The 24,134-nt window shown below is 40.2% G+C and overlaps 3 protein-coding genes across 3 annotated transcripts; 1 reads left to right on the forward strand and 2 right to left on the reverse strand.

Moving 5' to 3' along the window:
* Positions 1-4,373: 4,373 nt before the first annotated feature.
* LOC146483432 (uncharacterized) lies at positions 4,374-12,552 on the reverse strand. Its single transcript, XM_085105612.1, has 4 exons — positions 12,168-12,552; positions 9,387-9,476; positions 7,920-8,003; positions 4,374-5,474 (listed from the first exon to the last, which is right to left on the reverse strand). Exons 1-4 carry the CDS (start codon positions 12,236-12,238, stop codon positions 5,186-5,188), a joined length of 534 nt encoding a protein of 177 aa, XP_084961738.1. The 5' UTR covers positions 12,239-12,552; the 3' UTR covers positions 4,374-5,185.
* A 1,173-nt stretch (positions 12,553-13,725) lies between these two features.
* LOC146483433 (all trans-polyprenyl-diphosphate synthase PDSS2-like) lies at positions 13,726-19,866 on the reverse strand. Its single transcript, XM_085105527.1, has 3 exons — positions 19,331-19,866; positions 16,917-17,257; positions 13,726-14,307 (listed from the first exon to the last, which is right to left on the reverse strand). Exons 1-3 carry the CDS (start codon positions 19,845-19,847, stop codon positions 13,936-13,938), a joined length of 1,230 nt encoding a protein of 409 aa, XP_084961653.1. The 5' UTR covers positions 19,848-19,866; the 3' UTR covers positions 13,726-13,935.
* Positions 19,867-21,843: 1,977 nt separating this feature from the next.
* Positions 21,844-23,864, forward strand: LOC146483434 (uncharacterized). Its single transcript, XM_085105614.1, has one exon. It carries the CDS (start codon positions 22,034-22,036, stop codon positions 23,744-23,746), a length of 1,713 nt encoding a protein of 570 aa, XP_084961740.1. The 5' UTR covers positions 21,844-22,033; the 3' UTR covers positions 23,747-23,864.
* The last annotated feature ends 270 nt before the right edge of the window (positions 23,865-24,134 follow it).

The following is a 24,134-nucleotide window of genomic DNA, read 5'->3' on the forward strand; positions in this document are numbered from 1 at the left end:
GGCTATCCACGTATCTTTTCCCGGTCGTATCACTTTACAACAATAGTTCCAGCATATCTTGCTGCATATTGGAAGCCTCTTGTTTCTGAAAGCATACATTTTCAGTGTCTTATTTAACCTTTGTTATGCGCAGAATTAATCTTATGGTTCCAAATGCATATGCATGATTTTCCAAGAATTCTTGTATAGGTTAATCAGTGTCGTTTCTACGGACAAGACCAACTAGGAAGTTTATAAACATAGGTTCAAGCTTTGGCTATTGAGCGTTTCGTAAAGAGTGTTTTCACATGACGTCACGGCGGTCACGTTGGTGTCCCAAAACAAAGAAATGGTGGCCATGTTGGTGTCCCAAACTAAACCTCTGGGAATTGAACTCTATGTTTATGCACAAACTTTCTTTTGTTTTAGTAAACCAATATGGCCGGTAGTCACGTGAGTGAAAACGCTCTTTAGTGAAATTTATTATGCTGTTCAAGCCGGATGCATTGTAAATGAGCAAGAGACAGTGCGCAGATTTTTGTTACGGCAGATGTTAGAGATTTTACTGAACTTCTTAACTTCTCTATGGTTGGACCACCAGTTGTCTACTTTCTTGATATTAATAATTGCACAGTGCACTAATATCAAACAGTACCCTGGTAGTTGTTTGAAGGAAGTATAATTGGAGCGTGAACCTTTTTGAATTGTACCAACATCTCTCTCTTGGTGCACGAAAACGTGCTTGCTTGCGGGAGGTGGACAAAAAAATATATCACAAAAAGCCCAAAACTGAATTGACTTACAAGATATATAGCGTTATTGCCAGCATCTGATTACCAGTTAAAATCATTTCTCAAACTCATTAATAATTCATCGAGAGAAAACAAAGAAAATCACTACTGTGACCGTGGTTGGGATATCTGTTCCTAATTACCATAACATTTTGCCAACTTTAGCCTTGAATTTCTCGAAGAATTATTGATCATTTGAGAAGCCATAACACTCGAAAGTGTGTTTCATCGGATATCCAAACACCTCGAAGTCGTTTAAAAGAACTCAGCTGCGCCTCATTTTTTCAACCTACTTCTCAGTGTTTGGATATCTAATGAAACACACCTTCATGTGTTTGATATATTACGTAAATAGACAACAGTTCTTTCGTTAACACTAATTTACCCATCATCATCCCAGTATCTCCGTGTCCAGCCACATACAGTTAGAAATGCCTCAGTGTGTTAGCAAATTTCTCAAATGTAGAAGCGATAACTGAAGAGCTCTCGAGATACTTTATAAAAGAGTTTTTGACTGAAGCAAAGTGGTTTTTCAGAAAGTGGATATTTATCAGGAGGTGTCTATAGCTTAGGAGGCGTGGCCGCAACGAGAGAGGTGACTGTATTTAAATTGCAATTCCATTATAACTTGTGCCAAATGGAAAGTCATTAAGTAAAGCTAAGTTATTTCGTTACTCTATCCAGAAAGGAGCCGATTACCCGGAGCCTACAGCTCCCATACTCACCTTTTCCTACGGCGTTTTTAAAGATCAATCTATTTTTATATTCGCATGGGAATGCTGTGTCCTGCGAAATTTTTAATTCCAGTTCACATGAGAATTATGCAAAGTTTAAGAATGAGTATAGTAGGGCTCCCGTGAGTGACTGAATTTGTGGAAACTTCAATCTAAAAATAAACAGGTCTGTAAAAACGCCGTGACACGAATATATAGGAGTTGTACGCTCCGGTTAATTGGCTCCTGACCCAGACTGGGTTTGATGGAGAATGGGGAGGGGTGGGGGAGGGCAGAATCTGTCTAAGCGAAATTTGTAAATATGAAGGCAAAAGTCAATCAAACTTTGAACAATGACTGCATTTTGACTTGTAGGTTTTCTGAGATATTTTATTGTCTCTGTTTTTTGATAACAAGATTGAACTTTGGGGTAGTTCTTTTAAGCTCTTTTAAACATTTCCTGAACTTTGTTTGCTTAAACCATGTCTGTAAAAAACGACAAATCCTAGACTACGAATTCAAAATGGCCGCCGTTCAAAGATGATGACGCAATCTTCAGTTGTCATCAGACCAGAAAGGAATCATTCTTTAAAGTGCTATTTTGCCTGTGGGTTTCATTTTCATAGGGTAAAATCCGCCCTTCCTGTCGGCCGTACAAGACCAAAAGAGATCTAGGCCATATTCATATTCACTTTTAACTTTTTTTATCCTTGAAAAAGAAAGCAGTCGTGGACAGCTGTTTCGCTCTTCGGCTTCTTATGGTTAGGCGGTAACGTGAAACTTCATCTAGCCCATAAAACGCTGCTGGTCATGCTTGATTCTGCTAAGAGCGGAGTCTCGCCGCCACACATTAGGTGTACTGGTAATTCCAGCTACAACAAAATACCGGTGATCGGGTAAACTTTAAAATCGTCTTCTCGTTATAAAAAAGATCGATGTGGGAATTGCAATAGCACTATTAAGAAAGAGTTAGGCTTTTGTTCCTTAGGTTCTCGACTTGAGTTTAAAAAAAGTACCGAACCCAACACTAGTTTTGACTCTGTATTTTATTTTCACTGTTTTGTCTTGTTTTTCCTCAGTCTTATTACAACTGGTGCCTCATTTGTGGATTATTTTTCAGTGATCCATAAGAAGACACAGCAGGTTTATCTGCACAAGTCATATACCGCCTTTTCTCGAATAGGCGGCCTCAAAAGGAATAATTTTGAGCACCAGTTACAAATGAATTAAGACGATTGAGATAGTTACAAACATTGCACGCAGGAGAAGATTAGCCACCGCTACTGCCACTGGCAAAAGATCGTCCAAACTTCAAGCCCATTTATAAATATTGAAAAGGCAAAAACTATTAAACTTGAAACTAGTGGTGGAGTTTAGTCCGCGTGACGCAAAAGAGATGCTATTGCAGTCATCCTTAAGGTTTGTAAAGCATGTTTCAGTTTCTTACTTAAAGGAACACAAGAAATAGCTGTTTGTTTACGAAAGCAATTAGCTTTTAATTACCATCATTCACTACAGAAGCTAAAATGCAAAAAAGGTGGGAGGAGGGAGGGCTCTGAAAATGACCCTACAAAACGATTTTTTTTTGCCAAACGTCCCAACTCCATTGAGCCAATTATTTTGATGTGAAAATGATCATAGAGATGTCAAAAAATAGGCAAACATAGACTAAAGGGGGACAACAATCTTTGACCATTGCCAAAATCGAGAAATTTTTCTGAGCCGCAATTAAGCTGCCCGTTTCTCTAAAGAAATTTTTTTACTGTCCAGAAAAATTGGTCATGACTTTAGACCCGCATGGTTCAGGACTTCCCAAAGGACCACAAGCAAAGTAGAAACCCTGAGGGAAGTAGGGAAGGTGGACGCTAAAGGTGCAACTTTTTTTAGGCCGCTATTTGTAAATTATAATGTGTCCCAAGGGATTTCTCGCCATGCCGAGTCAACTTTTGGCTCCTTCACCCCCTCGGCGGGGTTGGGTTCCCCGGGAACTCGTTGGGAAGCTGTCAATGGACTTAGCGTGTCCGAAAACCTCCTTTCGGTCAGTGCGAACGGGCATTATCATCTGCCCGCATGCACAGAGGCTGGCCCAGTTAGGCGAGCTTTTAAAAGTGTTTATAACCTCAATTTCTGAGAACAATGACCTCTTTAGAGAGTGAGGGTCACAAGAAAACTCGGTGTTTACCATCAGATGGCAAAATTGATGATTCTTGATTGATGTTTGCTAATAAAACACAAACCAGTATTTTGGCTTCTTACTCAGGAAAGTCACGACCTTCGACATTATTTGATCATCTATCGATCATAAGTTTAAATGTGTTGGGTGTGTTCTTACGTACGTTATACAGGACCAACGCATATACAGTACAAACTTTCAACAAGGACAGGCGGTAGGACCACAAGCGTATCAATGAGCATAGGCTTACAACTGGGGCGACCTTCACCGTTTGCAATGCCTTACATTATTGGTCGAGGGGGACAAAAGAACGAACAACAGAACAATGCACCTAGACACAAAACCAATGATGCTGCGGGTTACCTGAAACAGTGACAATAGAGCAGTAAAGCTGAAGATCTACTGTTACTAGTTCTTCTGTTCATTTCTTAAAAGATGCAAAGTTTTAATGCATTGTGCATGGTTCCTTTGTTGTTTTAGTAAGTGCTGGCAAAGCTATGTCAAGATACACGCCTGAAATGATCTCTCAGGGTGGGATGATTTTGAAGTAGACAGAAAAAAAGGGGAACGTTCAACTTAATTAAAAATATATCAATTGATCAGTCAATCAATAACAAAACACTGCCTTAAAGCCTCCAGTCCACTCTCCTCAAGCTTCATACCAATTCCTTAGTGTAACCTTACTTCTCACAATTCTAGTTTGAACTGAAAACTCCGTCCTGACCCCATACAATCTTTATTTCACACTTATTTACAACAATTTTAAACTTGGATCATAAAAAAGGATATGAACACGGATTCTTTTTCTTTAGTAATCTGTTGTAAGGTCTGTGCGACTTTGCTTTCGATAAATGTATCATCTCAATTTCATAGTCGTATTTCTGCTTCATCTAATGCAGTTCTTCAAGGTTACAGGTGGCAATCGGGGGTGCTTTCCATTCCGCCAAAATTTTTGGTTTCTAACTCTGGAGAGTTTCCTTGCCAAATGGAAAGGCTTTTAATCCAGAAGAAGAGCCTCGATTTCATTCCATTCGCATTAGTGGATAAAAATAAACCATACTGGATGGTAAATGAAGGCCAAAAACTAAGAATGGAAATTTTTGTCCAAATCAGGACGGTAATGTCCGTTCAAATCGGCTGGAACAAGAAAAGATGAATACCTCCGTAGGTTTTATTCCGGAAAATTTTCGGTATATCATCGTACATTTCATTTGCATTCTGACCGATTGAACCGAAAATTTTGGCCAAATAGAAAGTGTCCTGCACTGTGTTCGACTGAAGACCATTCGCCTCTTAAGGCAAACTGTACAGCGTGTTGTTAATGTGGTTAGTGGGACGATGTACTGCGATTTTTGCCGATTTTTTGGAGACTGAAGTGCATTGGATGCGTCTGAATCGCGAAGTATAAACCACTTTAAAATATTAAAATATATAAAAAATATTAAGCAACAAAATACAAAGACATGTCTTCGTACCACCCACCATAGTAAACGCCCTCAGAATTTACAGTTGATTAATGTGAAAGTCTCTTAGTCCTTGAGGAGGAGTTTTTTACCAACAAAGTTACTAACTCCCCTAACGGAATAGTCCAAACACGACTTAGTATAATCCCAGTAACCGCTGCTTTGTTGCTCCTCTGCACTGGCGCTGTCTTTGATCATGCGTGGGCCTACATTTCCCTGTATAGCTTTGTACAAGCCGTCTGAGAACACCTTAAGCGTGTCCAGCACCCTGTCGTCTCGAGAGTGTAGGCTGAATTCGTTGTCCCGGTACTTGATGTGCATCTTGAGGGGAGGTGCGTTCTTTACGTCATAACACCTACAGAAGATACATCGAGAGTTCATGAAATTTGGGTGTTATTAAAGGCCAAGTAATACGAGCAACATTTTCTGGCAACTTGTCGCGCAACAAATGGTGCGTTGCAAGTTGCGTTGTTTGTTACGCATATTACCGCTACCGCGCGCAACAAATTAAATGTTTATGTTGCAGAAAGTAGACGCCGTTATCTACTTTTTGCAACGTGAAAATTTGTTGCGTGCGCAATACGAGCAATGTTCATTCTCTTGCAACTTGTTGTGCAACAAATGTTGCGTTCAAATCGCGGTTGTTTGTTGCTAGCCTCCCACGCAGTCGTTTTTAGTAATACTAATACTAACAATAGTCCCCTAAAAATGACTGCGTGGGAGGCTAGTTTGTTGCCGGCCGTATTACCATCTCCCCATGCAACCAATTTCCTGATGTCGCAAAAAGTCGAAACAGCGCGTCTACTTTCTGCGGGCTTAACAAAACTAAAATTTCAAGACTAAGAAAGTAGCTTCTAAATCACATATCAACCCCAGTCATAAGGTAAAGATTTCAGTGTAATTTTCATCGGGTGTGAAGAGTAAGTTTCGCTAGAATTTGGCATTTGGTCTTTTTCTAGCTGAAATGGGTCTGAAATGAACTGTGATTTCGAAATTAGATGCTTTTTGGGCCTGTTCGCACTACGCGAAATTTTGTTTGATTTGCCAAAAAATCTGTCAACGCGAAGCCATTTCTAGTGCGAACGATTTTTTGCACGCACCAAAATTTTTGCAAGGGCAACGAAACTTCAAAGATTCCGTCGACTAGCTTTGGAGGCTGTAAAAATTTTGTCAGGAGAGAAAATCCTTTGTTCCTTGACATCCATCCGTCATTGGGTCATCAAATTTCGCAACATATGGATTACGAAGCGAACGTGACCGTATGACTTCCCGCCATTTTAATTGAGCTAGATGGATCCTCACACAAGCAACATGGATCCATGGTACTTCAACTATTATGGCTCGCAGTGCTACCAAGATCAAGATCAGGGTAGTGAAAGTTATTACGATTCCCAAATCGCTACGCAACAGCAGTACTTCTTACAGTTTCCATCGCAGCAAACTCGAGCGGATTCACAACATAACATGGTAAATTGATTGACATCTGTTACTAAAAAAAAATTCGCATCTTCATGTGCGAACAGGATTACGAAAACAAAAAATTGGTGATTACAAAATTTTCATTTTTTTTGCAAGCGCTAAACTCAAATTTTCGTCTTAGTGCGAACAGGGCCTTTTACAATATTTTTCATCTAAGATTTTTGCCAACTAACATGACATAAAATTTGGAAATTTTATCTCTCCAAAATTTGACCTTTGTCATTCGACCTGGTCCACACTTTTGCATCACGAGAGCTGCTATTAGCACTGAAGAGCCTATTTTTTGGTTTGGGGGTGTGCCTGTCCCTTGCTCTTTCCCTTTCGTTGTTTTTGCACTTCACGTAAAGCCCTAAAAGGTACTTAATGTGAGAAAAGGGCCAGGTTAACTGGAAAGTTAGTTTACAAGGGTTTGGGTGTCTCTTTCAAAGGATTAAGCTATTAATACTACATATAGTCGGATCACTGTAATGTGGTCATGCAATAGAACACCTTACGAAAACTCAACGGTGAAGGCAACGAGAACGTCAAAAAAAACAAACAAACAAACAAAAGGTATAATGAGCTTAACAATGGCTCTGCGTGTGCGTTAAAAATTAGTACATTTGTTTGACGTTCTCTGCAGGACAACGACGTGAAATGACCAAATTATCAAAGTTCTAAGAAGAACGTGGCACACGACGGGGATTTTTCTTTCTCTTTCTGGACTTGAACCTCTTTGCTACTAATCATTGTCCAGAATAATTCATTCACATTGTACACTGAAGTTGAACGGGTTGGAATGGTCTTTAAAGTAGATCAGATAACGTCAATTTTTATTTCTAAGTGACGTTTTCGTTTGCGTTGCCGTCGTGCTTTTCAGTAAAGTCCCTAACAACCATCTTAAAGGGAGGGGTTCACGGTTCTGCGCATGTCCATGAATCAAAATACTTTTTCGCCTTTGCTCGCTATGACCCAAGCCTGTTTAATTTAATTCGTTGTTTATGAACCATTCCGAAGGGAATAGGTAACTCGGGTGGTAATATTTTCATATGATTGCGTTATTTCGCATGCAAATAACTGTAAACACATCGACCGTGGGATAAATCCTACGGGTCAATGCTAAATTCAATATCGCTGATATGAGTACAATTATTTTTGTGAATTTTGGTCATCAGTCATTTTGCTTGGATTAATTATTACTAAAGTACATGTGAGTGGGATTTTTAAGGCCATAGAGTTGATAAGAAAGAGAAAAAAACAATTAGATTCATGCACATGCACTGGAATGTAAACCCCTCCCTTTAAAACTGACCGTGCAACATACATGAACACTGACACCTACTTTACACAATAAATTCCATCTCCCTGTTCGCGATGGAGGTTGGCAAAACACTCACAGCATTTCTGTGTCTCCATACTGTAACAGCTGTCAACAACAAAATAATGATTAATTACTTCTTGAAACAAATTCAAACGTGTGATGGGGGTAAGCCTGCGAGAGCAGACGCCTTTTTGGCCCGCCGCGAAAAGAGCTGGGGATGATAAGGCATGATATCGCATGATATCTCATATCTGACGGAGTGGGTTAATATTGTTGCTTTTTTACAGGGTTAAAAGCTGCGATTCGTTACCATGGAGCCGATGCTATCCCTAAGGTGAGCATTTCCACATGAAGCTGTTTTAATGTCGTATTACAAAATGATTCTAACTTCTTTTGTCTGTAGACAAAATCCTAAAGTGTGACCTGTGGTGCCGCTTCAAGTGAATGAGCAGTACTTTCCTCTGTTACAGCATAATGAATACATGTAGTTTTTTTTTTTTTTTTTTTTTTTTCTTTTTGTGCTGTTTTTTATACTTCAAGGTGTTTCTAACTACTTTTGATCCCTTGGATGAAATCCTTAACTGTCAAAATTCAAATGGAAGCGATTGAGCTGTACTTTCCCCTGGTGATGTTTATGTAATGTTTAAAACACGAGCAGCAGTGGTTTTACTGGGATTTAAAGCCACTCGGCTGCGCCTCGTGGTTTTAGACCCGATAAAACACGTGCTGCGAGTTTTTTGAACGGCTTCAAAAACATTCCTGGAAAAGTGTGTGTCAAGAGAAATCGTAACAATGATGCTTTTGGGAACGTTGGAAATTAGCATGCGAGAAATATTACCATTTGATAGGTCAATGATGCCACTTTTCAAACGAAAAGAATTAACGGTGAGGAAGGGGTAGCTCATTCAGCTCCAGCTACGAGACTGGTATCCATAGGGGCCCTGGAGCTAATATCTTATCACTAACCCCCGGGGGGAGCGTACTCCCCTATATAAGCTATATAGGTATGTGCCGCCCCAAAGGGCATGGTTTTTGAGCCGTTTTGGTCTGAAAACGGGTATAGATTTTGACAATTACGGTCTGAAATCGGGTCGGGTTTTTGGGGCCGGGAACATTTACGAATGCTTACAAACATATTTTTCTTCTAAGTACGTAACTGAAACGACTAACTGATAGCGAGAAAAAGAAACAGATAAACTATGTCATTCCAGCTTACTTTTACTCCTTGCGTCAACTTCCGTTCGGCACTGTTGCATAATTAGGTCTGAAAACTGGTATTAATTTTAAGAGGTCAGGTCTGAAAACGGGTGTGGAAAATGGCATGTTTAGGTCTGAAATAGGGTCGGGATTTGAAGACCCGGGCGGCACACCCCCTCCAAGAATTCCGAGGAGTACCTCCCCCCCCCCCCCCCCCCGGGCACTAACCTTGCAATTTTGATGGCACTTGGTTAGATAAGTAAACGATCCGAAGAAAAAGAAGTTACTCACGGAAACTTGTGATAGTTGCCTATTCTCTCCTGGCCTTTGTGTATTGGATTTTTGCAGTAATCGCAAAATGGAAATGCTCGTTGATAACATCTGCAAAAAGAACCATTCTTGTCAATTCTTTTTCTAATTCATTTGTGAAGATGCAAATCCGAGGTCGCTATCCAATCCCGGTTTTCAGTGCTCATTGCGTGTGTTCGATATTATGAGTTGGATCTGGGTTGACAAGGTGCTTCCGGCCGACGTAGATCGATGCGTTTTCTCTCCACTCACGTCTGGATGGCTCAGTGGATAGAAGGGGTATTGTTAAATGAAGTGATTCGCCTATTTCTCCTGGTGACCCAACCAAAAGGGACAAGGGCCAAGGATTCCCAGAGGGCCGCACATACCTGTACATAATTTATGCAGGGATGTAATTATTCCTCCTACCCCAGCTTCCAGGGGAAGTAGTTAACTAGTTTAGAGACAAGATGACTGTGTTGCAATAGAATATAGAGCTTCAAATGGCACAAGGGAGACTACTGCTTTCCTTTAGCCTTCGCCACCACACTTTTTCCTTGCCTTTTGTACTTGTGTGTGATAAACAAATGCACTGGACAAAGACATTGAATTCGATACTTTATATACCATACAACAGAAAACTCGAGGGGGTATCTGGAGTGACAAATAGGATAAATGGATGATTGATGGACTCCATCAACAGTGTCGCGTCAGTTACGCCCGGGGGTTAAGTCTTCCTCCATATGCAAACGTGAACATGAATGGATACGACACTGGATACTATAATTTAGCAATCACACAGAGATTAGAAATCAGCACTATTAAAACTATTTCATGAGACCCTCAAATAATGTGACCGAAGATTATTATTGCTCTTTTTATTTTCTTTAGCCCTCTCCCGTCCAAGAGTGCCATGAACTTACACAACCAAAGGATCTTGGAAATAGCTATGAATTACAAGGCATAAAATTATGCCCCCCTCCTATATGAGACTTGATTTACCACCCCTCAAACTTTTCCCGTTGCATTAAGGGTTCAGTTGATATGTTACAGCAAGCAATGCACTGAGAGCTGTACATTAAGCTATATTTTAAGGAAATAACCAATATGTACAAAGAGTAAGAAAATGTTTGATGTTTTTCTTTTTTTCTTTTTGGACACTTCTCACCCTAATATGTGACCTCCTCCATCTATGTTGGTGTGATTTATAGCTTACCCTAGAGAATATTTTTTATATGGTGTATCACATATGGTCTCCAAGTTCATAGTTACCAATTTAGAAAAATTCCGTCGGCATTTCCCTCGGGCATAGGGTTTAATGATCTTATACATCGAGTTTGCGAAACAATCACAACAATTACGATATACTAAAATTCAGCCTGAAACATGCCACAATTAACGTCACTTCGAGGCTCCGGGGAATAAACCGATATAAACTCTACAATTTATTCCCCGGAGCCTCGAAGTGATGTTTATTGTTTCAGGCTAAATTTTAAGTATATCGAATTTGGGCTATAGACCTCTTTCATAATGGAGGGCATAATTAGTATTCTTTTATGTGCATGCAAATAAGCCTTCTTGACCTCGCTTTTGAGTGAAAATACTTTTGTTTTTACACATGCTAGCGAGGCCAGGAAGGCTAATTTAAATGCATACAAAAGAATAACAATTAAGCCCTCCATTTATGAAAGAGGTTTATTGCCTAAGAAAACCCACCCTCAACCCACGTGGACATCACCTGAAGGGTCGAATTATTCAGATCGGAAAGAAAACAGACATTTCATCATTCTATCTTTTTAAAAGGCAGTACATAGTCTTTCCTGTACGCGCACAAGCAGCACGATTACACAAAAATCTTTGAATATTTTCTCCCCTCGGTCACATATAAACCCTTCCTTGCTTTCGGGCACAAAACGCTTTCGTGCAGATCAAGGAACCCCTGTTGGTAATTTACCGGGAATCTTTAAAGCACCCGACGCTCTATCAGCTGACATTACCGCGTCAAATAACCAAACACATTGCTAATATTCGCTTTCAATGATATGTGTTTTGCATTTGTGTGGCTTTTTGCATCATAATTGCTCAAGCCGGTACATAGCTTGACCTTTGTCCATTGGAAACCCAAATACGTGTACATATTTGTATTCGCCGGTCGCCAAGGTCAGACACATAAAATATTTCGTTTTCTATCACGTACCACTCTTTCTCTCGTAAAAGTGAGTCCGTCAGCTGGTTTAAAAACGAAGAAAAAGAAAAACGAAAGCCGAAATATTCACAACGCAATCCAAACATGCTTTGAACAAATCTTCCCCGCGTGAGTATCATGTGTCTACAACTAGCTCAAGCTGATAGGGTCTGATAGGTTTTAGAAGACGTCCTCGTAAAGGTTGATGTATTTGTCAGATCTACTTAAGATGCATGCAAAACATATCAAATTTGGAAAATCTTTTGAAAAAAAGGGAGCCGGCAACAGATTCAAAATTCTTTTGTGGGCCGAAAGGACGTATGACAATAAACAAACAGAACACAAGGCAACAAGCTGTTCACGAAAACGTCAAAATAAACTCCCGGGAAAGGTATTTGGTACAAAAAAATGTAATAGTCATACAGAACGGCGATTGTATCATTATTTCTCGGGTAGGGTTCTCCCTGAAAAAGAGGAATGGACATCGAATGAAAACTTAAAATTTCGATCGAGTTTAAAGTGCGTTTGAGTCTCAGTATATCGGTTAGCTACCATCAAACAGGGATATTTGTGTCTAAGAGGTAAAAGGTTAAGCTTACCCGCGACAGTAAGGCTTCCAGGAATCATTCCGAAGCTCGACATGACATTTACGGCATTGATTATTTCCCATCTTGACGGCCCCGCGGACTTCCTTCGAAATGTCTTCTTCTCGTAGTTACGACGACAACGAAGTAATAACACCGAACAGTTACGTAAGAATGACTTCACACTGCGAGATTAGAACAGTTTGAATTATGACAGACAGCTAGACAGACGCGTCGCTTTACGACCAAACAAACATGCAGGTTATCAGCCTTGAGTGCTTAAAATACGCCTTTCCTTCAGAGGATTACTAAGACGACTACAGAAGTTCAGGATCGAATGACTTCATTCGCTCTCGAGGATTAAACTAGACCTTTGTACCGAAACACAATTTTTGCTCACTTCTTGGTTGACCATGGGATTTGTGGACTTTCACCCCATGAAACCACAGACCGTGATCAGCTGTCTAAATAAGGGAACTTAGCAATAAGTTCAATGAGCAAAAACAATCGCTCTACACGTGCGTTGTTTTACGTGAAATGATCAAATTCAAGGTGTTGTGGAGAACGTGAGCACACGACGGTAAATTTTTCATTCTCCTTCCTTTCGAGAACGCCGTTGCAATTTAGTTCCTGGATACAATGTACTTCGGCCACAATTTACAAGTTGAACGAATTGTTTTTTTTACTATTATTTTTTGTGTGTGTGTGAGAATTTATTTTATAAGAATATCGAGGCTGAAATTTGCGAAATTTTAAGAATATTTTAAGAATAAACCCGAGGCTGAGATTTTGAGAAGGATATAATTTTTTGTGTTGAAAAAACTGAATAAAATTTTTCCTCTCTCTAAACGGCAAAACTAGCCAACATAACGATAAAAAGTTTAAAACCCGCGCTAGCGAAATGTTCGATGCCAATGACAGTTCGATACAGATCTGGACACTAAACACTTGTAATTGATACCCAAATACATTCTAAAACGGAAATGTCATACGCTTAAATCTAAGAATATTCACAAGAATATTTTTCAGCCTTACATCGGCAGAAAAATAAGAATATTTAGCCTGCGCCCAATCTCGTACCCAGGGTCCTCAGGCTTTTTGGTCAGCGGGGCGGCGCCAGCCGCCCCGCTGACCAAAAAGCCTGAGGACTCTGGGTACGAGATTGGCCTGCGCCGGAAAAAAATTAGGCTCGATTTCCAGCCGCTGTTCGGGAAACGAGCCCGCGCTCCTCCCCCGAAAAGACTCTCTCGGGGAGGAACAAAGACCGGACTCGAGAGAGCGGCGGAAATCGAGCCTAGAAAAAAATATTCTTGCAAAAAAAAAAGTGTACTGACTTTTGCTGTCCCAGCTCTTGTCTTGAGAAAAAATTAACAATAAATAAAAACACCGAGGCACAGGAGATGGGATAACTACAGATATTCAAGGGTAGATTGTAGATTGTAGGTTGAAGAATTTCAGAATTTTAAGATGATTTATGTATATATTTTATTTTTTTAATTCTAGTATTTCAATATTGTATATAGTGACCCCAATTAGTGCTGGTTATGTACTGGAATAAATCTTGACACTTCAATGAAGGTTACTAGTTACTTACACTTGTATTTACTTAGCAAGGGGAGGTGGGGGAGGGGGAGCACTTGTTTCAAATACTGGTTGAGAGGAGGGGTATTTATTCCAAAGGTTACATGTATTTAAGGGGGCAGTTATTGCACAATTTGTGGTACAAATTATTGCCTCTTACATGCATCTTCACCCCCTCTAAGTGATACCAATTTCATATTTGTTACAGCTCTTGAATGGTACATGAGTTGGTAATATTCACCAAGGCTTGCTTAGCTTCAGAGTTTGGAAACAGGTTCAACGACTCCAGTGCTCTGCTTGCATAAAATAAACACAATTCTTTTATCTGTGGGATTGATTCTCCATTTGCGACTTCACTGGTCAATTGCTGATGGAGATGATCAAGTTCTTCTGTGCCCTTCTCCACAAAGATTTGATTAAGCAGAGTTTTTACTTCCTTTCGCCCGCTGGAGAGAATCACAGGAGCACTATACGGGACAACATGAGACTTCTGTTCATGAAGTGTCTGAAGATCCTCCTTCAACTGGTGAGCAAAAGCCAGGTTCTTACCAAATTCAAAAGCCTTGTCCTGAAGCTGAAAGGAATTATTTGCAACAAAATCAATTAAGAAGGGTTGACATGACAAGACTGGGTTGTCACGGTCAGGGAAAAGTCAGGGAAAACGTTTTTTTTTTTTTTTTTTTTTTTAACACCAGTGAAAAGATCAGGGAAGTATTTTTTCGTGTCACAAGGTTTACAAAAGGATTTCCTTGTTGGCATTAGGGTTATGTGACTTCAAAATATATTAATGATGTAATTGATTTCTGCAGCAGGCTTTTTGTCAAAGGCATGCAAAGGATTTGTCTTGGATGGTCAGTGGAAACTGGTTTCTGGTAGTGACAAGTGAGGGAACTTTTTTATCCTGATAAATGGCAACCCTGTAAGAGCCAGTATCCTCTGAGAAGACAAACGTCCACTGTACATAAAAACACATTCATTTGTAATATAACAATGGGTACATGTAGGTCACATTTAACTTAGTGATAAACATGCTCATAATTTTTCTTTGGAAAGATCACACAAATTATTATTACACAGCATAGGCCATCAGAATAAATGAAATTATTTGCAAAGAGTTTAGTTATCTTAACTTTAAATTACCGTAACTTGAATTTTCTAACGCGGCCTGGGGCATGGCCCCAGAGTAAAAAAAGAAAAAAGAAAAGTACCGCTGGCAGAGTAGACTGATGTTTTTTCTCTTTTTTCTGTTTTCTTTCATTTCTTTTGTAAAACAGAGCTTTCAAATTTTCAGTGAAACTTTGCCCCTCTCTGCTTAGAAGAAACTACCATTCAGTAGCAGTTAGTGTTCAATGCCGATGATTCATCATCCTCATCGTTCCTTTTTCTCCTCCTTGAGAATAGGTGGTGCTTAGTGGTGCTTATAGTCTTACAAACCTATGGTCCTTGGACAAGAACTAACAACAAACTCAACCCACATATGATACTGAGTCTGGGAATTTAACCAGGGTCACATTGGTGGGTGGTCCAAGTGCTCTCACCACTGTGCCATGGGTCGTAATGAAATGACCTTACTAAACTCCGGTTACAAACTTCACTTGTTAAAAAGGAGACAATTTATTTATTTTGACTTGTCCTGAATGGATCTCTAGTTTTCTGTAAATTATCCATGGCAATTTCTTTTTATGAGCCAAGGTGATTAGCCTACTGCACAATTACCACACTGCGGAGTTTTCATTTCTACTGAATAGGGTGCCGACCAGGGCTACAAGCCCTGTGTTCCTGAAGCTGATTGTTTTTTTAAGTAAGGTGCCAAATGTTCACCCGTGCACCATAACACTTGGTAAACAAACAACCCTATGGCATCACTGCTCCAGGTGGAGACTTGACTAGCAAGAGGCTGTGCTGAGACAATGTTGCATGAGTGCATTTCTTAGAAATTTGGAGCTTGTCCCTAATCCCACCACCCAGTTGCTGACAGTCCTTTTCCAGGCCATGTCAATCATTAAATTATTAATCTGTTAATAATAGAACAATTTTTTCAAACAAGTGTCAGAAGTATTATTTTGTGCTTACTATGGTCATCTTTACTATGGTCTGTGTCTCTATCAGACATGTTTTCCTGTGTTGAGGAGTAAATCACATGTACTTACTGTGAGTTCTGGTTAGTTAATTGGGCAGTTTGCTGCCGCTGTGGTTGGCAAAAGTACATGTACATGAAACAGCTTTTTGGTTCAAAGACTTTGTGACTCCTCAGGTTAAATTGCTGTGCCTCTTAATACAGGAACAGAGGTATTTCTGTGCAGTTTATAACTATGCATGCCGGAAAAGACTATTTTAGCAAGGACTGTTGGAATCCCAAAATAAAATTGGGCCAGGGGAGTACAGTATATGTAACCATGCATTTTTCAGAGAATCGAGCAACAAAGATTCTAAAAGACTTTAAAATAATTAATGTATAGAGCAATATATGGCCTGTTCTGTCCAAATTGAAGCTCAATATTATTATCTCCGAAATATTTCATGCAATTTTCTTTTTGGATTCCAACAACCCTTGCTATAATGTACGGTAAGATTTGTTTTTACCACAGTCATAAGCTGTGCACAATTACTGTACCTTTGTATTAGTATGCACCATCCTAAAGAAAGCCAAGTTCTCGGACGATCTCAAGATGTTCAGAACACACATGTATGTGCAATAACAAAGGGGATACTGTCATTAACCATTAATTTTTATATATACAGTGATGAAATTATTTATTTATTTTATTTATAATAAGCAAGTGGTCATAAGAAGTGTCATCAATTAATGCACACCTTGTTAAGGGGTTAGGAGGTTACAGCAGACACCACCCATATGATGAACCCCAGAGACAAAATTTATTGGCTTTGAAATTTGAAAATCTCAACATTACCTGGAGTACTACATGTATTTGTTATCAACAAGCCTACATGTACATGGCTCATTAAATTTGAGGACGAAAGTTTTTATTTTTTTGCAGTTTTTACTTCTGGTTTGGAGTGGTTATGAAATAAAGACACCATCTCCAAAAGTGGGGAGGGGGGAGGGGGAATTGGGAGGAGAGGGGTAAAAAGGGAGACTACAATCTATTTGGGGACTTAGTGGTACCTGTTCATCTGAGTTCAGTACAATAGTTTTACCTATTTCCTGAAAGTAACCCATACCTCTGCTGAGTGTGAAACAATCTTCAGCGCTGCTTTACAGCTGTGTGCCATCAAGCTTCCTTTACATTTGAACACCAACTCATTCCAAAAATCTAAGTTCAAGTTTTCAGCATTGAATGTGCTCTTCAAGAATTCTCCTTCCATCAAATGTCCAATCACCTTTGAGATCATGCACACAACTTCAGTGTCCTTTAGTTCTGCCAACCCTGTGCAAGCATTGGCTAGAAGAAAGTCGCCACTCAACACAGCCATCTTGTTTCCAAATTCTATGTCACCCTGGTAAGACTCACTTGATGATGAAACACTGGACATGTTGACTACTCCTGCATGTACCAAGTTGGCTAGAAATGGAGAGAATTTTGTTGAGCTCTACGTTATCAGTGTGAAAAGTGGCAGTTTAAGGGTTTGAATCCTGGCTAGACTGAAGGATGATGGCTCTCATATGTGAGGCTCATACACATTAATAGACTGGCTACTAAAACTAAAAGAAGTAGTAACTTCACTTCTTTTCATTTAATGCTCTGATGTCAACTGGTTGCCTGGCTCTGCTAGCCCTTATGATTATTCCAGGCAGCCAGTACATGTACTCTAATTTTATTTCTAATATTTTAATAATGAACATCACACAAGGCAAGAGCGTACAAATAAAGATTGTTGTTGTTGACATGATACCAGACTGATGATGTAGAAGATCAGTGGCATGAAAGCACTTGAAATCACTAAAATCATCAAAAGAAACAACCCTCTTTTTTTATTTATTGTTGTTGTTGTTGTTGTTGTTTTGTAAGGGTGCACAAAAAAACTTGAGACGTTGGATTTCTACCATTCTTGGGGGAGGGAGTGCGGATAAAACATGGAACATCCCCTAAAGCCTGGTTTACAAGTACAATGCAAGCAAAAGCATAAGCACAAGGATGTTTACCTGTACGATAAGCATAAGCATAAGGTGACGTACGCAAGCACAGAAGCATAACAATTTGGCGCAACCGCTTGGCCGGTCTGCCTTTTGGTGAAGATTTGATTCCAACATGGCAGAAAACGGCAGTGCATGAGTAACTAGAATGTATGCTGACAACTTGTCACTGTTTTTCAGTTTCCTTTCCTTATGCTTGTGTTTATGCTTGCCTCCCTTCTGTTTACACATAGGATGCAAGCATAAGCACAAAAGAATGGAAATTGTTCCATTCACTTGTGCTTGTGCTTATGCTTGCATCATTGCATCGTACAGAGCAGCTCAGAATTAAGCGAACCAAAATTTGCGCGTAAAACGCGTATGATACATGTATGCGTATATACGCATACGCGTAATGACTTATACGCATACGCGTATTGACTTATACCCATACGCGATCATTAGTATGTATGAGCTAGCCTATTGTTTCTTCTATTGTGAAAAGGTCATTGTTGATTTCAATGGGCATTTCAAATATTACCTAAAAACTGGTGGTCAAGCTGCATGTCCGTCGATCATCTTGTGTTTATGTCGCCTGTTTGTTGTTGACCGCTGTCGAGCATCATATCGAGTACATGAGTATCAAGTATTGCCCAAATCTCCTCATTAAATCAAAAATGTTGCCAAAATGATAAGCCTCACGTTAAGAGGGAACCACTTGATATTTTTATTGTCTTTTCTAAAGCACTTGGTTTCTTGACCTGCAATTCAGCTTACGCTCGCGGCGGCATAATTTTATAAACGTTCACTTGCCAAAAAATAACGCATAATGTTCGGCGCATAACGTTCAAAAAATGTGATCGGCGCATCATAGAAACTTTGAAAAAAAATCCTGGCTTTGAAGAGAGAGCATTTCACCGTTTGAATCAGCGAATTCTGCCAAAAAGAACAGGAGATATCGTTTTTTTCAGTTCTTGCCGTGACGCTTCAAAGACAATAACATTTCACAATGGACTCAGGCCGGCGCGTGCTGAAAAACCAAAACTTTTCTTTGCAGAAAAATCAAATAAATGTTATCGACGCATCACAGACACTTTGAAGGAAAATCTTGTCTATGAATGAAGAGAATTTTACCGTTTGAATCAGCCAATTCTGTCACAGAGAACCGGAGATATCATTTTTTCAGTTCTTGCTGTGACGCCACAAATACCATAAACGAATGGACTCACGCCGGCGCGTGTTAGAAAAATCCAATTAGCTTAAATATGATCGCAAAACATTTTACAAAGCACTGGCTGGTCTGTACTTATTGTATGTGTAAACCAGAACGACGCAAGCATAAACAAAAGTGCAAGCACAGGGAACTTATGTTTGCGTCGCACCGGTTTACACATAGGTTTCTTTTGCTTATGCTCATGCTTGCGTCATACGTGTAAACCAGGCTTAAACGATGGAGGATTGATGGTTGTCCAATAATTATATTGTTATCTCATCACATAAATTTATTTCGATGTGTATGTACCTGTGTGTATGGTCTCTGTGATGTCAGCCAGCTGTCTCTGGTTGGAATAAATATCAGCCACTAACTCCTGATCTGTGATCCAGTCATTCTTCAAACACGGTCGAGAAGCCTTGGAAATGAGCAGTACCAGAAGGCCTCGTGTCTGCATAGTTTGATTTTCATCAGAAATGAAGCCGCGAGCTGTCCGCAGCAGAGGATGCTTGCTCATGGCGAACCTTTTCATGTACATCGCAACATTCGAGATCTCGTCGTTCAACAGATATCTTAAATTCAAGAATGACGTTGGATAACCCACTATTTTCTCAGCGTCTGATAACGCTTTACAAAAGTCATCCTGTCGGGAACTTGACCAAATATGCCTTCTCAAATGACAGCGAATATATAGTGAAGGCCTTGCAAATGCCACCGAGTGTTGAGCTACGTTATGAAAAGGAGTGTTATGATGACTTCCTTGGAGACAAAATGCAGAAAGAAACAACTTTCTTGTGAGCTTCTGTACGACCGCCATTTTGCACATGCAACCGCGCAGCAGGTCATGTACGTCATGTTAGCTAGTCCCAGATATACCTTGTCGTCCACTGTACTGCATGCACATCATGAAGGAACAAAAGTCAACGCTACTTAGGGTGCCAATTGGTGGTAGGCCTTTGTTCTCCTTTTCCTTCCCCTTCCCCCTATTTCAAGTTGGGGGTCGGGGGGGGGGGGGGGAGGGAGGTTCTATTTCTCTGTTCTATTTCTACTCTGGCATTGATTCTTTCATTATTCTACTGTTAATCTGGCGTTTAATATACACAATAGACGGAGCCCATTATTTAAAAGCGTTGTGGTTTCTCATGGGCTTCCTCGCCACCTTTATTTATTAAATAGCTCAATTAACGGCAAGGATGATCTGACTGCGTCGAAAACGACAACAACTGAACGCGAGGTCAGTTGTCTACCAAGTTCTTGACTTTTTGCTGTGCTACACCGTGCTGACGAGAGCCAACCAGCTCGAAACAGTTGGAATTGGAAACGGTTGCATTTTTTTGATTCTCGGTTTGGTCTCTATCCTGTCGTTGTCGTCCTGAGTTTTCTACGCAGTCAAATCAGCCTTGCAGATATTTTTGGCTGATTAGATCTTCAACAGATCCTGCTTATACTTGCAGCATTTTCTTTATTTCATTACTGCACTGTCTTCATAATTCTTTTTATTGTGGCAGAAAAATAAACTTGAAACTTAAACTAGGCTCGATTTCCGCCGCTCTCTCGAGTCCAGTCTAGTCTTTGTTCCTTTGTCTTTTCGGGGGAGGAGCGCAGGCTCGTTTCCCGAACAGCGGCTGGAAATCGAGCCTAAACTTAAACTTGAAGGAGGCTAAATTGGCCACATTGAAATAATCAGCAAAATTTATCATTAAGGTGAATTTGGATGGAATTTTCGGAGGTTTAAGGAAGGGATAGAAGAAAGAAAATGATTTTAAGCGGCGTGAAAACGGCTTTCATGTAGACCCCCGCCTTAAGGGAAACTTATGTCTTTGGAAAGTCATTTATGATTATAAGGGTCATAAGCTTCTGTGGGCTTGAAGACTGCTCAACAAATTGGAGGTTAAAAAAATGCAATTAATAGGTAAAAATTAGCGAAAATGTACAACGTTTCGAAATTAAGGCATCACTTTAATAGTTAAAATCATCACGAACGATTGACGTTGAAGTAATTTATACTTTGAACGCGTCGGAACAGGGTCGGAATATAATCACACTTGCGATCAGAATATAATTAATTGTTAGAGTCAGAAGCCAGAGTACATTCAAGGTTGTAATTAAGCGTTCAAAGGTGTTAATGCTTGAGTGTGCAGTAAGAATGACAAATATTGACAAATAAATACTTTAAGCACGAATTGAGTCGAGATCAGAGCTGACTAATCAGCTTTTGCGGTTCTAAATAAATTCCCAGGAAAACTGGATTGTCTAATCTACGAAATGTTATTCATTCACGAAATGAAACCCAAACTATAAAACGCATGTAAACTGACACAGTCGGGCTCAAGTCGTGCTGAAGTATTTATTTTACGATCGACTGCACGCTCAATTAATTATTGACATCTGTCAACGCCTAAAAAGAAAATTAGAACCCAAAGTATTACCAGTAATTGAAAGTATAAATTACTTCCACTTCAACAGTTATTTTAAACTTGAAAATGAGTTCATGATGCCTTCAATACGTCGTTTTATATTTTCAATTTTTTTATTACTTAATTAGCGCCTGTTAACGTAGAATTGTTTACACTGTTTGTGTACAACTGAAGCAGAACGGTGTATTTATTACCATAATTCGGAAATTGAATGGCAACAAAAACGCATGGATTGATTTAAACCTTGTGTAACACTTAATTGTTTTAATAGCACGGGAAGTTTAGGTAGAAGCAGATGAGAGAGGGAGAATTGTTTCAATATACATAACCCATTGTATTAAGTAGTCACAAGATATTCGTGATGATGTGACACTGAATATGATATTTTAATTATGTAAAATACCCAGTGGCGTGAAGAACATTAATGCCTGTCATGACCAATATTAGATGATAACATTAACAGCGCGAGAAGAAAGCCAACGCGACGGTAATTGCATTCAAAGGCGGACGTCAGTAATCAAAATTTTACACTTCCGTGCGTAAGGGCAAGGGCTGGTAAACGGAGCTCACGAACGACGTTCCATTTCGACTCGTCATGGACGAAAATCGGATTAGTCCATCCGTTGAAACAAATGCCAGATCTCAGCGTTCTTCGGGAAATGGACAAGTAAACACTGTCGAGAGCTTTAATGCTCCGAGTTTGATGGGTTGGTATAAGCGAGAAGCGGACGACGGGGCCGAACACAGATCCGCACACTTACGACGTAACAAGCGCCGAGAAAAGGCACTAAATGCGGAAGAAAGGTACCTAGCGTTGTCAAATGCGTTCGCGTCTCATGACCTGGAGATAGAAACCACGCATTTGAAAGGGAAAAATGGACGGAAAAGTGAAGCACATTCGCCGCCTAAAGCCACCTTAACCACATTTACAGAAACGCGAAGAAGAAGCACCAGCGAAGTCGGAAGACAGCAAACTGAGCAAAGCGTTTGTGCGAGTAACCCGACACCAACATTGGCCTTTCGACAGACTACTTCAGACATTGCACAACGGCAGAGTGACGAGAATATGTGTGACGGAAAGGGATCTACGTTAAGCAACATTAGTGATAGTGAAAGAATGTCAGAGGTACTCTCATTTCCAGTTATGTCTCGAATGAACCATAATGAGAAATTTCAGCAATCATCTTCGGGTTCAACAATTGGAAAAGAACCAAACAGCGATCGCCTGCAAAGCAAACGTCACAGGGTTTCCACGCATGGCGAACATTTGCTGAATGGGAAGCGAAACTTTAATAAGCAGGATCCTTCGGAGAAATTACAACTTCCTGCCGCGGTACACGCAGGGTTAACCAGGAGTAGAAGCCTCTCAGATAGCGATGTGCTTGAAGATTTTATCTTGTCTGTAGACCAAAGAGAGAGACTTGACCGCTTGAAACGCCAAATTTATGAGACAAATTCAAAGAGAAAAAACTGTAGGAAAGTAAGTGGAAGTAAATTTGATGTGCCATTTAGCGAACAAGGGGCAGAATCCACGGCTTCGAGGGAGAGCCTCTTTCCCGTTTTAACGGAGAAATCACTTAAGCGTCACTCTAGAAGTCACGAAATAATAAATTGGGACATTGATTCGGCAAGGTCAAAGAAGTCAAACATATTCGACGCTAGTTCTGCAGCGGAAAATCCAAATGCAAGTATAGAAACAAATTTTGACGAACGTGACACTTCGAAACACACTGAATCATCAAGCGAGTTACCTCTCATGTCATCTTCATTATCATATTTTACTAACAATCAGCAGGTGAAGAAGGAATCAGACCGATTATGCTTTCCAACTCATTCGTCAAGCGAAGCAGGAGACTCGTCCGAAGACATCACCGAAATCATCGAGCGATTACAAGCGCGATCCGAACCTGGTGACATAGGCAGACGAAAGGTGTCGACTGTTCAGCAGTTTCAAAGCCGGGCTAGATCAGAAACAAATGCCGTAAAAGCTAAAGTTCAATCGTTTATAGAGAAACCACTCCCCGCCCTCCCTCCCTCAACACTGCGGGTTCGAAGGACGAACGGCGCAGCCGCAAAATTAGGACATTTTAAAATGGGAGCTAGCACGAACATCTCTCCCGAACCGCGCGAAAGAAAAGAAGGCGCGGCGATCAATGTGCACACTTGTCCTAACTTGAACTTGTTTACAGATCAATCGTGGATGTACCAGGGCAAATCTCGCAAGAAGCATCGGTATATTAGAGGGCCTGCCTCACCTGTCCCACCTGTAGATTTTGTCTTCAGGAAGGACAAGCCTGATAGCCCTTAGTTCTTTGGTTACATATTTCAGGGCTCAAAGGCTCCTGTATAAAGAGACTGCAGATCGAGAAGTACGTTTTAGGTGCTTCTGTAATGTATAATCTAATCATTAAATAAGAGAAAACGCAGTGTTAGGTAGGATTTTTTCACGCTGTCGTCAAAGTTGGAAAAATTAAACGGATTGCTGGGATTCGATTCTCTTTAAACGGGAGAGGATCGAAGAGTTGAAACCCCGGGGAGGTATAGTGATACAGCTTGAAGTAAAAATCCAGGAAGATAGCCTCCGGGTTGTTAAACAACTTATTGCTCCCAGATTAGACTGCAAAACAGTGTTTATTTTTTATTTCTCATCTTCAATCGAAAGGCGCGAAGCACCGAGAGCGTGGATCCACGTGCGC

Source organism: Pavona decussata, unplaced genomic scaffold (assembly GCF_977016875.1).
Source record: "Pavona decussata unplaced genomic scaffold, jaPavDecu1.1 SCAFFOLD_38, whole genome shotgun sequence".
Classification (NCBI taxonomy): Eukaryota; Metazoa; Cnidaria; class Anthozoa; order Scleractinia; family Agariciidae; genus Pavona; species Pavona decussata.

What these genes read in the sequence shown, in the direction of transcription:
- LOC146483432 (XM_085105612.1), bottom strand. Translation starts at nt 12,238, where the DNA reads ATGGGAAATAATCAATGCCGTAAATGTCATGTCGAGCTTCGGAATGAT. An exon ending in TGGAAGCCTTACTGTCGCGG is followed by an intron (nt 9,477 to 12,167) that starts GTAAGCTTAACC and finishes TTCTTTTTGCAG; the next exon opens with ATGTTATCAACGAGCATTTC. An exon ending in GATGGAATTTATTGTGTAAA is followed by an intron (nt 5,475 to 7,919) that starts GTAGGTGTCAGT and finishes TATCTTCTGTAG; the next exon opens with GTGTTATGACGTAAAGAACG.
- LOC146483433 (XM_085105527.1), bottom strand. Translation starts at nt 19,847, where the DNA reads ATGTGCAAAATGGCGGTCGTACAGAAGCTCACAAGAAAGTTGTTTCTT. An exon ending in CACAGAGACCATACACACAG is followed by an intron (nt 17,258 to 19,330) that starts GTACATACACAT and finishes CTCCATTTCTAG; the next exon opens with CCAACTTGGTACATGCAGGA. An exon ending in TTGTTTCACACTCAGCAGAG is followed by an intron (nt 14,308 to 16,916) that starts GTATGGGTTACT and finishes AATTCCTTTCAG; the next exon opens with CTTCAGGACAAGGCTTTTGA.
- LOC146483434 (XM_085105614.1), top strand. Translation starts at nt 22,034, where the DNA reads ATGGACGAAAATCGGATTAGTCCATCCGTTGAAACAAATGCCAGATCT.